This window comes from Oncorhynchus kisutch, linkage group LG8 (assembly GCF_002021735.2).
Source record: "Oncorhynchus kisutch isolate 150728-3 linkage group LG8, Okis_V2, whole genome shotgun sequence".
Lineage (NCBI taxonomy): Eukaryota > Metazoa > Chordata > Actinopteri > Salmoniformes > Salmonidae > Oncorhynchus > Oncorhynchus kisutch.
Window position 1 is genome coordinate 13,792,637 of NC_034181.2, and position 15,968 is coordinate 13,808,604.

Consider the following 15,968-nt stretch of genomic DNA (forward strand, 5'->3'; position numbering starts at 1 on the left):
ACAACAGGGTTGTATGGTAACAACAGGGACGTATGGTAACAACAGGGTTGTATGGTAACAACAGGGACGTATGGTAACAACAGGGTTGTATGGTAACAACAGGGTTGTATGGTAACAACAGGGATGTATGGTAACAACAGGGTTGTATGGTAACAACAGGGACGTATGGTAACAACAGGAACGTATGGTAACAACAGGGACGTATGGTAACAACAGGGATGTATGGTAATAACAGGGACGTATGGTAACAACAGGGACGTATGGTAACAACAGGGACGTATGGTAACAACAGGGATGTATGGTAACAACAGGGTTGTATGGTAACAACAGGGTTGTATGGTAACAACAGGGACGTATGGTAACAACAGGGTTGTATGGTAACAACAGGGACGTATGGTAACAACAGGAACGTATGGTAACAACAGTGACGTATGGTAACAACAGGGATGTATGGTAATAACAGGGACGTATGGTAACAACAGGGACGTATGGTAACAACAGGGATGTATGGTAACAACAGGGATGTATGGTAACAACAGGGACGTATGGTAACAACAGGGACGTATGGTAATGCAGAGCAAGGGGAACAACTACTCCAAGTCTCAGACCGAGTGATGTCACCGATTTGAAACGCTATTAGCGCGTACCCCGCTAACTAGCTTGCCATTTCACATCGGTTACACCAGCCTAATCTCGGGAGTTGATAGGCTTGAAGTCATAAACGGCTCAATGCTCGAAGCACAGCGAGGAGCTGCTGGCAAACGCACGAAAGTAATGTTTGAATGAATGCTTATGAGCCTGCTGCTGCCTACCACCGCTCAGTCAGACTGCTCTATCAAATATCAAATCATATACCTAATTATAACATAATAACACACAGAAGTACGAGCCTTTGATCATTGATATGGTTGAATCCGGAAACGATCTTTTAGAAAACAAAACGTTTTTTCTTTCAGTGAAATACGGAACTGTTCCGTATTTTATCTAACGGGTGGCATCCATAAGACTAAATATTCCTGTTACATTGTACAACCTTCAATGTTATGTCATAATTATGTACAATTCTGGCATATTATTTACGGTTTTTGTAAGGAATAAATGGACTTCACCCAGTTCGCAATGAGCCAGGCGGCCCAAACTGCTGCATATACCCTGACTGCTTGCATGGAACGCAAGAGAAGTGACACAATTTCCCTAATTATAAGAAATTCATGTTAGCAGGCAATATTAACTAAATATGCAGGTTTAAAAAGATATACTTGTTTAGTGATTTTAAAGAAAGGCATTGATGTTTATGGTTAGGTTTGGTGCAACGACAGTGCTAAATCATCACCCGTTTGGCTAAGTATTCTGTGAATCGAAGAGAAATTAACAGGAACCGCATCGATTATATGCAGCGCGGGACACGCTAGATAAACTAATAATATCAACCATGTGTGTCGTGGAAATTTCCTGTATTTACCAAATCATGAGAGCAAACCACACACAAGTCAGAGTTATCATAAAGTCCATCTTTAATTATATGAGCTCCATCACAACCCTGTGACTCTCAGATCAATTCAGTGTCTATAAATGAATTCTCTGAGAGTCCGTTACACATTGCAACTGAGATCCTTTATAGCAAAGACAGACATAGCCAGACAGCATTGGCCATACTTTATCGTTCAGCTTTGTCTCCTAAACGATGTAATTTTCTCAAACTCAGAACCCTAAACAAATCCTCACATCAACAGGCATATATCAAATTCACCCCTCCTTGACAAGATCACAGAGACACATTGACTGGCACACAGACATTGTGGAGCCAAGAGATACACGCTTGACCTCTCCCCTCTCTCTGGCCCAAGTAACTTAGTCCTGACAGAGAACAGGTACTGCAAACCCGCCACAGTATTATACAAACACATTCTGATGAGAAGTAACTTACAAACATATGATGAATATAAAACATCTTACCTATGTTACCAACTAATTCTGATTATTCCCCAACATGTGTAGTTAACTGGTGATTATGTTAAGATTGATTGTTTTTTATAAGATAAGTTTAATGCTAGCTAGCAACTTACCTTGGCTTCTTGCTGCCCTCGTGTAACAGGTAGTCAGCCTGCCATGCAGGCTCCTCGTGGAGTGCAATGTAAGGCAGGTGGTTAGAGCGTTGGACTAGTAAACGGAAGGTTGCAAAAACGAATCCCCAAGCTGACAAGGTAAAAATCTGTTGTTCTGCCCCTGAACAAGGCAGTTAACCCACCGTTCCTTGGCCTTCATTGAAAACAAGAATGTGTTCTTAACTGACTTGCCTAGTTAAATAAAGGTGTACAAAAAAAACTGCCAAATCGGTGTCCAAAAATACAGATTTCCGATTGTTATGAAAACTTGAAATCGTCCCTAATTAATCGGCCATTAATCGACTTATCCTCTATATACCTGTGTCTTAGTGCCTCTGTGTCTCTATGTACCTGTGTCTGTGTCTCTATGTACCTGTGTCTGTGTCTCTATGTACCTGTGTCTCAGTGTCTCTATGTACCTGTGTATCAGTGTCTCTATGTACCTCTGTCTTAGTGTCTCTGTGTCTCTATGTACCTGTGTCTCTATGTACCTGTGTCTCTGTGTCTCTATGTACCTGTGTCTCAGTGTCTCTGTATCTCTATGTACCTGTGTCTTAGTGTCTCTGTGTCTCTATGTACCTGTGTCTCAGTGTCTCTATGTACCTGTGCCTTGGTGTCTCTGTGTCTCTATGTACCTGTGTCTGTGTCTCTATGTATCTGTGTCTCAGTGTCTCTATGTACCTGTGTCTTAGTGTCTCTGTGTACCTGTGTCTGTGTCTCTATGTACCTGTGTCTCAGTGTATCTATGTACATCTGTCTTAGTGTCTCTGTGTCTCTAAGTACCTGTGTCTCAGTGTCTCTGTATCTCTATATACCTGTGTCTCAGTGTATCTGTGTCTATATGTACCTGCTTCTCTGTGTCTCGATGTACCTGCTTCTCTGTGTCTCTATGTACCTGTGTCTTAGTGTGTATCTCTATGTACCTGTGTCTCTATGTACCTGTGCCTATATGTACCTGTGTCTCAGGGTCTCTGTGTCTATATGTACCTGCTTCTCTGTGTCTCTATGTACCTGCTTCTCTGTGTCTCTATGTACCTGTGTCTCCGTGTCTCTGTGTCTCTATGTACCTGTGTCCCAGTGTCTCTGTGTCTCTATGTACCTGTGTCTCAGTGTCTCTGTATCTCTATGTACATGTGTCTGTGTCTCTATGTACCCGTGCCTCTATGTACCTGTGTCTCTATGTACCTGTGTCTCTGTGTCTCTATGTACCTGTGTATCTGTGTCTCTGTGTCTCTATGTACCTGCATCTCTGTGTCTCTGTATCTCTATTTACCTGTGTCTTAGTGTCTCTGTATCTCTATGTACCTGTGTCTCAGTGTCTCTGTGTCTCTATGTACCTGTGTCTCAGTGTCTTTATGTACCTGTGTCTCAGTGTATATATGTACCTGTGTCTCTGTATCTCTATGTACCTGTGTATATGTGTCTCTATGTACATGTGCCTCAGTGTCTCTGTGTCTCTATGTACCTGTGTCTCTATGTACCTGTGTCTCAATGTCCCTGTGCCTCTATGTACCTGTGTCTCTGTGTCTCTATGTACCTGTGTCTTAGTGTCTCTATGTCTCTATGTACCTGTGCCTCTGTGTCTCTATGTAGATGTGTCCTAGTGTCTCTATGTCTCTATGTACCTGTGTCTTAGTGTCTCTGTGTCTATATGTACCTGTGTCTCAGTGTCTTTATGTACCCGTGTCTCAGTGTCTCTATGTACCTGTGTCTCTGTATCTCTATGTAACTGTGTCTCTGTGTACCTGTGTCCCAGTGTCTCTGTGTCTCTATGTACCTGTGTATCAGTGTCTCTGTGTCTCTATGTACCTGCGTCTCTGTGTCTCTGTGTCTCTGTGTCTCTATGTACCTGTGTCTTAGTGTCTCTATGTCTCTATGTACCTGTGCCTCTGTGTCTCTATGTACATGTGTATCCATGCTGTGATATTGATTATGTCAACATGCATATCAAGTCAAATCAAATTGTATTAGTCACTTGCGCTGAATACAACAGGTGTAGACCTTACAGTGAAATGCTGAATACAACAGGTGTAGACCTTACAGTGAAATGCTGAATACAACAGGTGTAGACCTTACAGTGAAATGCTTAATACAACAGGTGTAGACCTTACAGTGAAATGCTGAATACAACAGGTGTAGACCTTACAGTGAAATGCTGAATACAACAGGTGTAGACCTTACAGTGAAATGCTGAATACAACAGGTGTAGACCTTACAGTGAAATGCTGAATACAACAGGTGTAGACCTTACAGTGAAATGCTTAATACAACAGGTGTAGACCTTACAGTGAAATGCTGAATACAACAGGTGTAGACCTTACAGTGAAATGCTGAATACAACAGGTGTAGACCTTACAGTGAAATGCTTAATACAACAGGTGTAGACCTTACAGTGAAATGCTGAATACAACAGGTGTAGACCTTACAGTGAAATGCTGAATACAACAGGTGTAGACCTTACAGTGAAATGCTGAATACAACAGGTGTAGACCTTACAGTGAAATGCTGAATACAACAGGTGTAGACCTTACAGTGAAATGCTTAATACAACAGGTGTAGACCTTACAGTGAAATGCTGAATACAACAGGTGTAGACCTTACAGTGAAATGCTGAATACAACAGGTGTAGACCTTACAGTGAAATGCTGAATACAACAGGTGTAGACCTTACAGTGAAATGCTGAATACAACAGGTGTAGACCTTACAGTGAAATGCTGAATACAACAGGTGTAGACCTTACAGTGAAATGCTGAATACAACAGCTGTAGACCTTACAGTGAAATGCTGAATACAACAGGTGTAGACCTTACAGTGAAATGCTGAATACAACAGCTGTAGACCTTACAGTGAAATGCTGAATACAACAGGTGTAGACCTTACAGTGAAATGCTGAATACAACAGGTGTAGACCTTACAGTGAAATGCTGAATACAACAGGTGTAGACCTTACAGTGAAATGCTGAATACAACAGGTGTAGACCTTACAGTGAAATGCTGAATACAACAGCTGTAGACCTTACAGTGAAATGCTGAATACAACAGGTGTAGACCTTACAGTGAAATGCTGAATACAACAGGTGTAGACCTTACAGTGAAATGCTGAATACAACAGGTGTAGACCTTACAGTGAAATGCTGAATACAACAGGTGTAGACCTTACAGTGAAATGCTGAATACAACAGGTGTAGACCTTACAGTGAAATGCTGAATACAACAGGTGTAGACCTTACAGTGAAATGCTGAATACAACAGGTGTAGACCTTACAGTGAAATGCTGAATACAACAGGTGTAGACCTTACAGTGAAATGCTGAATACAACAGGTGTAGTAGACCTTACTGTGAAATGCTGAATACAACAGGTGTAGACCTTACAGTGAAATGCTGAATACAACAGGTGTAGACCTTACAGTGAAATGCTGAATACAACAGGTGTAGACCTTACAGTGAAATGCTGAATACAACAGGTGTAGACCTTACAGTGAAATGCTGAATACAACAGGTGTAGACCTTACAGTGAAATGCTGAATACAACAGGTGTAGACCTTACAGTGAAATGCTGAATACAACAGGTGTAGACCTTACAGTGAAATGCTGAATACAACAGGTGTAGACCTTACAGTGAAATGCTGAATACAACAGGTGTAGACCTTACAGTGAAATGCTGAATACAACAGGTGTAGTCCTTACAGTGAAATGCTGAATACAACAGGTGTAGACCTTACAGTGAAATGCTGAATACAACAGGTGTAGACCTTACAGTGAAATGCTGAATACAACAGGTGTAGACCTTACAGTGAAATGCTGAATACAACAGGTGTAGACCTTACAGTGAAATGCTGAATACAACAGGTGTAGTAGACCTTACAGTGAAATGCTGAATACAACAGGTGTAGTAGACCTTACAGTGAAATGCTGAATACAACAGGTGTAGACCTTACAGTGAAATGCTGAATACAACAGGTGTAGACCTTACAGTGAAATGCTGAATACAACAGGTGTAGACCTTACAGTGAAATGCTGAATACAACAGGTGTAGACCTTACAGTGAAATGCTGAATACAACAGGTGTAGACCTTACAGTGAAATGCTGAATACAACAGGTGTAGTAGACCTTACAGTGAAATGCTGAATACAACAGGTGTAGACCTTACAGTGAAATGCTGAATACAACAGGTGTAGACCTTACAGTGAAATGCTGAATACAACAGGTGTAGACCTTACAGTGAAATGCTGAATACAACAGGTGTAGACCTTACAGTGAAATGCTGAATACAACAGGTGTAGACCTTACAGTGAAATGCTGAATACAACAGGTGTAGACCTTACAGTGAAATGCTGAATACAACAGGTGTAGACCTTACAGTGAAATGCTGAATACAACAGGTGTAGACCTTACAGTGAAATGCTGAATACAACAGGTGTAGACCTTACAGTGAAATGCTGAATACAACAGGTGTAGACCTTACAGTGAAATGCTGAATACAACAGGTGTAGACCTTACAGTGAAATGCTGAATACAACAGGTGTAGACCTTACAGTGAAATGCTGAATACAACAGGTGTAGACCTTACAGTGAAATGCTGAATACAACAGGTGTAGACCTTACAGTGAAATGCTGAATACAACAGGTGTAGACCTTACAGTGAAATGCTGAATACAACAGGTGTAGACCTTACAGTGAAATGCTTACTGACGAGCCCCTAAACAACAATGCAGTTAAAAAAATACAGATAACAATAAGAAATAAAAGTAACAAGTAATTAAAGAGCAGCAGTGAAATAACTGGTAGTAGTGAGACTATATACAGGGGGGTACCAGTACAGAGTCAATGTGCGGGGGCACCGGTTAGTTGAGGTAATATGTACATGTAGGTAGAGTTATTAAAGTGAATATGCATAGATGATAACAGCAGCGGTGTAAAAGAGGGGAAGGGGGCAATACAAATAGTCTGGGTAGCCATGTGTAACCTTTATTTAACCAGGCAAGGTAGTTAAGAACTAATTCTTATTTACAATGACGGCCTACCAGGGACAGTGGGTTAACTGAACGATAGATAGATTCATAGCTTGTCAGCTCAGGGATTTGATCCAGCAACCTTTCGGTTACTGGCCCAACTCTCTAACCACTAGGCTACCTGCCACCCCAGCTACCAGCCATTTGATTAGGTGTTTAGGAGTCTTATTGCTTAGAATCTGTTTAGAAGCCTCTTGGACCTAGACTTGGCGCTCCGGCACCAGAGGAAGCAGTCTATGACTAGGGTGGCTGGAGTCTTTGACAATTTTTAGGGCCTTCCTCTGACACCGCCTGGCATAGAGGTCCTGGATAGCAGGAAGCTTGGCCCCGGTCCCTCTTTCTTTGCTGGGTGTTTCTATTGTGAGCATGTGTGTGTAATGTGTACGAGTGGTTCCTGGCCTTTACAGCACCTATACAGTTATTGGTTCACCACATGAGAGTGGAGTGTACGTTTCCTGCCTGGAGGCAGTCTCCATGTGGTAAAGAAATAGAGGGAGAGAGGGAGGGAGGCCAAAAGGAGAGGAGGATTGGACAGCAGGTTAAGCTACACATCTCTTAGTATGCAGACCCTCCCTCTCTCTCTCTCTCTGCTTCCCTCAGGATAAGGCTCCAGTAATTGCTCTCCTCCTTTTCTCTCCTCTTCATACCTTCCTCTCCTCCCTATTAATCTTGTCAGAAGGCTCCAAGGGCCCTGCAGGAGTTTACAGCCCTTTATCGCTGTCATTAGGGGAGGCAACCACACATCAAATCGATCTCTTTCACCCTCACTTTAGATTAATCTACATCTATTCATGATGGAGAAGTCAAAGTTAGCTCTCCCTTCATTTATAACCTCCCAGACACACCCCAATATTCAGTTTATGGGCCTTTATTAATGTACTTGCTTTACATTAACATCAAAGTGTTTCATTAGATTGCGTAGACCAGTGTTTCCCAACTCCAGCCCTTGTCTACCCCCAACAGAACACATTTTTGTTGTAGCCCGGACAAAAAAACTTGATTCAACCTGTCAAGGGCTTGATAATTAGTAGACAAGTAGAATCAGGTGTGCTTGTCAGGGGCCACAACAAAAATATGTCATGTTGGGGGTACAGGAGGACCGTATAAAATGAAATATATATTTTAAAGTGACAAGCTTGTCAAGTATGAATGAATTGCACCACAGAGGTGATCCATAAGTCACAGTCACTACACTGTTCCTTTTTACTTATTCATGAAATGATTGAATAGGAGAGTCCAATCAAGAATATATGGAATAGCTGAGGGACCAATGAGAGTGCAGGATATAAATATTTAGAACCTCTGGTCTGTGGTGATGTCACACACAGGAAGTGGTGGGTAGGTAGGGAGGGGCTTTCTACAGCTAGAATCTACAGTCTATGTGATGTGTTTATAAATAGCATTATGAGGAGAATATGTTGACTCAAATGATTAATGAGCATTCCTACTTCCTACATGATTAAAGCTACACTGCTATGTACAGTATCTAAGTTGCTGGGGGATATTGTACTGTAGGCCTACTAAGGGGTTGGATGGGTGCTTAGTGAATTGCATCATGGGAGAAGAAGTAAACTATAATTATGCATGAAGCAGCAATGTAAAATAACTAATTTGATTGGGAGGAGCCTTCGCAGTTTAGAGGCATACATAATTTAAGGGTCTTTTAAAATACTCCATGATAATATCACCATAGCTACGTAGCTATCAGAGCTTCAAATGGAAGTTGGTGTGGCTTTAACCTCAGCTGCACATCACACATTTCAACAGTCAGGCAGCAGTCTTCTCCAGCCAGACAGACAGTGGTGTTGAAACAGATAGCGTGCCTCGTGTCACATCAGAATTTCTGCTTGGTTATCTTCAGAGTCATATCAACACAATATTCACTCTCTAATAGATAGTTCCAAATTACCATGGTTACTCTACATCTCCTTGTTGTCATGACAGTAATTGGCCACTGTGGGTAATATAGGAGACTATAAAGGGGTCAATTATGATTGATGTTTTTTACACTAAACCCAATCCAGGAAAGGGGTCATTATGATAGTTTTTCGTTTTTTTACACTAAACCCATTCCAGGAAAGGGGTCATTATGATTGTTTAGAGTTTTTTACACTAAACCCAATCCAGGAAAGGGGTCATTACGATTGTTTTTTGTTTTTTTACACTAAACCCATTTTACACTAAACCCATTTTACACTAAACCCATTTTACACTAAACCCATTTTTTCATGTTACATGTGATGAAGTATCCTGTTTTACCTGTTTGCCTTCACTCTGCTGCTGTTCTTCATTTTGGCTGTTGGAGCATTTTGAAAAGCACCTTGTATGCTGTGTTCAGTGTCTCACACTGCTGAAGGCCTTCGAGGTAACAGATAAACAAAGAGACCCGAGCCTTCCAGCATTCAACAACACAATGCATCATGGTTAAGCTTGTCTACTTACTGATATCTCAAAACAGTTCAATCAAATAACCATGGTCCTTATATATGGATGCATGAGTACTTCTATGGTAGATGTACTGACTGTCTCTGTCTCTCTCTCCAGGGTTCAGGTGGAGTTCTATGGTAGATGTACTGACTGTCTCTGTCTCTCTCTCCAGGGTTCAGGTGGAATTCTATGGTAGATGTTCTGACTGTCTCATTTTCTCTCCAGGGTTCATGAGTTCTATGGTAGATGAACTGACTGTCTCTGTTTCTCTCCAGGGTTCATGAGTTCTATGGTAGATGCATACTGTCTCTGTTTCTCTCTCCAGGGTTCAGGTGGAGTTCTATGGTAGATGTACTGACTGTCTCTGTCTCTCTCCAGGGTTCATGTGTTCTATGGTAGATGTACTGACTGTCTCTGTCTCTCTCCAGGGTTCATGGGTTCTATGGTTGATGTACTGACTGTCTCTCTCTCCAGGGTTCAGGTGGAGTTCTATGGTAGATGTACTGACTGTCTCTGTCTCTCTCCAGGGTTCATGTGTTCTATGGTAGATGTACTGACTGTCTCTGTCTCTCTCCAGGGTTCATGGGTTCTATGGTTGATGTACTGACTGTCTCTCTCTCCAGGGTTCAGGTGGAGTTCTATGGTAGATGTACTGACTGTCTCTGTCTCTCTCTCCAGGGTTCAGGTGGAGTTCTATGGTAGATGTACTGACTGTCTCTGTCTCTCTCCAGGGTTCAGGTGGAGTTCTATGGTAGATGTACTGACTGTCTCTGTCTCTCTCTCCAGGGTTCAGGTGGAGTTCTATGGTAGATGTACTGAATGTCTCTGTCTCTCTCTCCAGGGTTCAGGTGGAGTTCTATGGTAGATGTACTGACTGTCTCTGTCTCTCTCCAGGGTTCAGGTGGAGTTCTATGGTAGATGTACTGACTGTCTCTGTCTCTCTCTCCAGGGTTCAGGTGGAGTTCTATGGTAGATGTACTGACTGTCTCTGTCTCTCTCTCCAGGGTTCAGGTGGAGTTCTATGGTAGATGTACTGAATGTCTCTGTCTCTCTCTCCAGGGTTCAGGTGGAGTTCTATGGTAGATGTACTGACTGTCTCTGTCTCTCTCCAGGGTTCAGGTGGAGTTCTATGGTAGATGTACTGACTGTCTCTGTCTCTCTCTCCAGGGTTCAGGTGGAGTTCTATGGTAGATGTACTGACTGTCTCTGTCTCTCTCTCCAGGGTTCAGGTGGAGTTCTATGGTAGATGTACTGACTGTCTCTGTTTCTCTCTCCAGGGTTCAGGTGGAGTTCTATGGTAGATGTACTGACTGTCTCTGTCTCTCTCTCCAGGGTTCAGGTGGAGTTCTATGGTAGATGTACTGACTGTCTCTGTCTCTCTCTCCAGGGTTCAGGTGGAGTTCTATGGTAGATGTACTGACTGTCTCTGTCTCTCTCTCCAGGGTTCAGGTGGAGTTCTATGGTAGATGTACTGACTGTCTCTGTTTCTCTCTCCAGGGTTCAGGTGGAGTTCTATGGTAGATGTACTGACTGTCTCTGTCTCTCTCTCCAGAGTTCAGGTGGAGTTCTATGGTAGATGTACTGACTGTCTCTGTTTCTCTCTCCAGGGTTCAGGTGGAGTTCTATGGTAGATGTACTGACTGTCTCTGTCTCTCTCTCCAGGGTTCAGGTGGAGTTCTATGGTAGATGTACTGACTGTCTCTGTCTCTCTCTCCAGGGTTCAGGTGGAGTTCTATGGTAGATGTACTGACTGTCTCTGTCTCTCTCTCCAGGGTTCAGGTGGAGTTCTATGGTAGATGTACTGACTGTCTCTGTTTCTCTCTCCAGGGTTCAGGTGGAGTTCTATGGTAGATGTACTGACTGTCTCTGTCTCTCTCTCCAGGGTTCAGGTGGAGTTCTATGGTAGATGTACTCACTGTCTCTGTTTCTCTCTCCAGGGTTCAGGTGGAGTTCTATGGTAGATGTACTGACTGTCTCTCTCTCTCCAGGGTTCAAGTGGAGTTCTATGGTAGATGTACTGACTGTCTCTGTTTCTCTCTCCAGGGTTCAGGTGGAGTTCTATGGTAGATGTACTGACTGTCTCTGTTTCTCTCTCCAGGGTTCAGGTGGAGTTCTATGGTAGATGTACTGACTGTCTCTGTTTCTCTCTCCAGGGTTCAGGTGGAGTTCTATGGTAGATGTACTGACTGTCTCTGTTTCTCTCTCCAGGGTTCAGGTGGAGTTCTATGTGAATGAAAACACCTTCAAGGAGAGGCTCAAGCTGTTCTTCATCAAAAACCAAAGGTCAAGTAAGTAGAGCACAGAGAAGTTTGGACTTTATTACTGTCACAACAGACCTAGGAAGTCATAAAGGTCCTCCTAATGCAGGGTAATACTGTAACGTAAGTCATTAAGGTCTATTGCAGATCCAATTTCAGCTCCAGTCTGGGTCTTTAATTAGTTGTCTTGACGCATGGTGCTGTGTCTCAGGTCTGCACACCATGTTGCTGTGAAGAGGACAATGCTTTAGGTATTTTGTTAACTGATATGGTATTATAATTTCTTATTAGGACTTAAGGCATGGATACAGCCAGGGTGGGATTTCTCCTGCATTCTGAAAAAGACATTGGAACTGTCCAACTTGCCACCCACAATGCATCATGTCTACAGTCTCTCTGTGTGTTTGTAAATACGTGTGTGTGCCTGTGTGTGTTTTCGTGTGCTGTGTGTGTTTTTACATGTGTGTATTTGTGTGTGTACGTGGGTGTTTTTGTGTTTTTACATGCATGTGTGTGTGTGGGGGTGCGTGTTTTTGTGTTTTTACATGTGTGTGTGTGTGCGTGCGTGCATGTGTAATGGCTGCAGTATGTTGTTAGTGCTTCCTATGTGCTTGTCAATATCTCTGAACAACTTCCCATCAGTTACAGAGAAAACATTAGGGCCAAATAGAAAGGCCAACCCAACTCTATAGAGCTTCCTGCTGAGTCAGATTGTTTTGGCCCCTGTACAATACAAACTCATTGTGAAGCATTTGATGTGGGTGTTTTTCTTGCAACTGTGTCACTGCTGTGTTAATACTGCAAAGAGATGAAATGGGAGGCTTGGTTGATTGAAATGTGAACAGTGTTTAAGGCAGCTGGCGCCACCCTCTGACTGACATGTGTATCTGCAGCCAGGTAAGTTGTGTGGGTGATGATTTGCCTGTGTGTGTGTGTGTGTGTGTGTGTGTGTGTGTGTGTGTGTGTGTGTGTGTGTGTGTGTGTGTGTGTGTGTGTGTGTGTGTGTGTGTGTGTGTGTGTGTGTGTGTGTGTGTTGAGGCTTGTGCGCAGGGCTGTGTTGTTGTAATGGCTTTACTGACAGCATGTCGTGTTATTGGGTCTTAATCCTTATATATCACAATAAGCCATCCTCTACTCCACTGCTTTATATACCTGCCACAGCATCCAGCATCTCCCCCCACAGGGTGTCATATCGTTGTGGATCTGACACATAGCTGTTCACTGCACAACTGAATGCATTCAACCAAAATAGGTCTTCCGTATTTAACCCAGCCCCTCTGTATCAGAGACATCAGTTGTGATGGTCTGCCAGACCAGCATGAAGCCTGATAGTCACGGCTCTGTGCATCGCCAGATATAGTCACTTTAGACCTGACAGCAACACAGCCTGGACAACACCATTACACTTAAACAGGTAGGGTTGTGGTATAGAGAGATGTCCAGTAGGGTAGAGACACCAGTTCTGAGGAGAGATGTCCAGTAGGGTGGAGACACCAGTTCTGAGGAGAGATGTCCAGTAGGGTGGAGACACCAGTTCTGAGGAGAGATGTCCAGTAGGGTAGAGACACCAGTTCTGAGGAGAGATGTCCAGTAGGGTGGAGACACCAGTTCTGAGGAGAGATGTCCAGTAGGGTAGAGACACCAGTTCTGAGGAGAGATTTCCAGTAGGGTAGAGACACCAGTTCTGAGGAGAGATATCCAGTAGGGTAGAGACACCAGTTCTGAGGAGAGATGTCTGGTGTAGGGTAGAGACACCAGTTCTGAGGAGAGATGTCCAGTAGGGTAGAGACACCAGTTCTGAGGAGAGATGTCCAGTAGGGTAGAGACACCAGTTCTGAGGAGAGATGTCCAGTAGGGTAGAGACATCAGTTCTGAGGAGAGATGTCCAGTAGGGTAGAGACACCAGTTCTGAGGAGAGATATCCAGTAGGGTAGAGACACCAGTTCTGAGGAGAGATGTCTGGTGTAGGGTAGAGACACCAGTTCTGAGGAGAGATGTCCAGTAGGGTAGAGACACCAGCTCTGAGGAGAGATGTCTGGTGTAGGGTAGAGACACCAGTTCTGAGGAGAGATGTCCAGGAGGGTAGAGACACCAGTTCTGAGGAGAGATGTCCAGTAGGGTAGAGACACCAGTTCTGAGGAGAGATGTCTGGTGTAGGGTAGAGACACCAGTTCTGAGGAGAGATGTCCAGTAGGGTAGAGACACCAGCTCTGAGGAGAGATGTCTGGTGTAGGGTAGAGACACCAGTTCTGAGGAGAGATGTCCAGGAGGGTAGAGACACCAGTTCTGAGGAGAGATGTCCAGTAGGGTAGAGACACCAGTTCTGAGGAGAGATGTCCAGTAGGGTAGAGACACCAGTTCTGAGGAGAGATGTCCAGTAGGGTAGAGACACCAGTTCTGAGGAGAGATGCTTTACCTGTCGGACTCACTAGCCTGCTCATTTCATCGGTCTGCGATAAGTTCAGTTTCTGGGCAGTTAAAACCAAACTTTCTAGACATTCCCATACCAATGTGTCTTGCATTACAAAAACATGACTGTAAACATTAGCCAGATTTACTCATATGAGCCTGATTAAACAGATTCCTTTTTCAATATAAATCAGCACAAATTCAGTTACTCTTTTCTTTCCCATGTTATTCCTTCCCATAAGCTTTTTTTGACCTTTGTCAACTATAATCGTTCAATTCCCTCTGGGAAACAGGTTAAGATTTACTCCCAATGCAATTACTTAGTAAATCTGGCCTTTAGTGTTCTCTATTGCATTTGTTTCCATGTAGGCCTGAGGATCCGTCTGTTTAACTTCTCCTTGAAGCTGTTGACGTGTGCCCTATACGTCCTCAGAGTGTCTCTGGACGATCCCGAACAGGTCACTGGTGTATGGTGAGTAACTGCTAATTTAACCTCCTGATAAAGTCCTGTTATTCAATGTATTACTAGTGACCGTAGCATTTGTTAAACTGTGATTTCTAATTTGGGTGTTTGAGATTGAGGGCAGAATAAGTGCATCAGCATCTCGTATTAGAATATGGACAATAATATGGAAATGATCTAATTTTCCTCTGATATATTGATATATACTGAACAAAAATATAAACGCAATATGAAATCATTTCAATGATTTTACGGAGTTACAATTCATATAAGGAAATCGGTCAACTGAAATAAATAAATTAGGCCCTAATCTATGGATTTCACATGATTGGGGAGGGGCACAGCCGGGGGTGGGCCTTCCCACTGAAGAGCCAAATCCAGCCAATCAGAATGAGTTTTGAGGGCTTTATTACAGACAGAAATACTCCTCAGCACCCACCATCCCCCTCCTCAGTCGATCCCACAGGTAAAGAAGCCAGATGTGGAAGTCCTAGGCTGGCATGGTTACACGTGGTCTGTGGTTGTGAGACCAGTCCGATGTACTGCCAAATTCTCTAAACGATGTTAGAGGTGGCTTATTGTAGAGCAATTATCATTCTCTGGCAACAGCTCTGTTAGACAGTCATGCAGTCAGCATTCCAATTGCACGCTCCCTCAAAACTTGAGACATCTGTGCCATTGTGTTGTATGACAAAACTGCACATTTTAATGTCCCCAGTTCACAAGGTGCACCTGTGTAATGATCATGCTGTTTAATCAGCTTCTTGATTTTTTATTTATTTATTTATTTTACCTTTATTTAACCAGGTAGGCAAGTTGAGAACAAGTTCTCATTTACAATTGCTACCTGGCCAAGATAAAGCAAAGCAGTTCGACAGATACAACGACACAGAGTTACACATGGAGTAAAACAAACATACAGTCAATAATACAGTAGAAACAAGTCTATATACGATGTGAGCAAATGAGGTGAGAAGGGAGGTAAAGGCAAAAAAGGCCATGATGGCAAAGTAAATACAATATAGCAAGTAAAATACTGGAATGGTAGTTTTGCAGTGGAAGAATGTGCAAAGTAGAAATAAAAATAATGGGGTGCAAAGGAGCAAAATAAATAAATTTATTAAAATTAAATACAGTTGTGAAAGAGGTAGTTGTTTGGGCTAAATTATAGGTGGGCTATGTACAGGTGCAGTAATCTGTGAGCTGCTCTGACAGTTGGTGCTTAAAGCTAGTGAGGGTGATAAGTGTTTCCAGTTTCAGAGATTTTTGTAGTTCGTTCCAGTCATTGGCA

General features: G+C 42.9%; 1 protein-coding gene across 11 annotated transcripts in view; it reads left to right on the top strand.

Moving 5' to 3' along the window:
* Nucleotides 1–15,968, top strand: part of LOC109894950 (potassium channel subfamily T member 1) — a 143,356-nt gene that overhangs the window by 66,242 nt on the left and 61,146 nt on the right. For all 11 annotated transcript variants that reach the window (XM_031829693.1, XM_031829700.1, XM_031829701.1 and 8 more), the window contains 2 exons: nt 11,756–11,835; nt 14,584–14,686. In XM_031829693.1, coding sequence (XP_031685553.1) covers nt 11,756–11,835; nt 14,584–14,686 — 183 coding nt within the window. The remainder of the gene's footprint in view (nt 1–11,755; nt 11,836–14,583; nt 14,687–15,968) is intronic.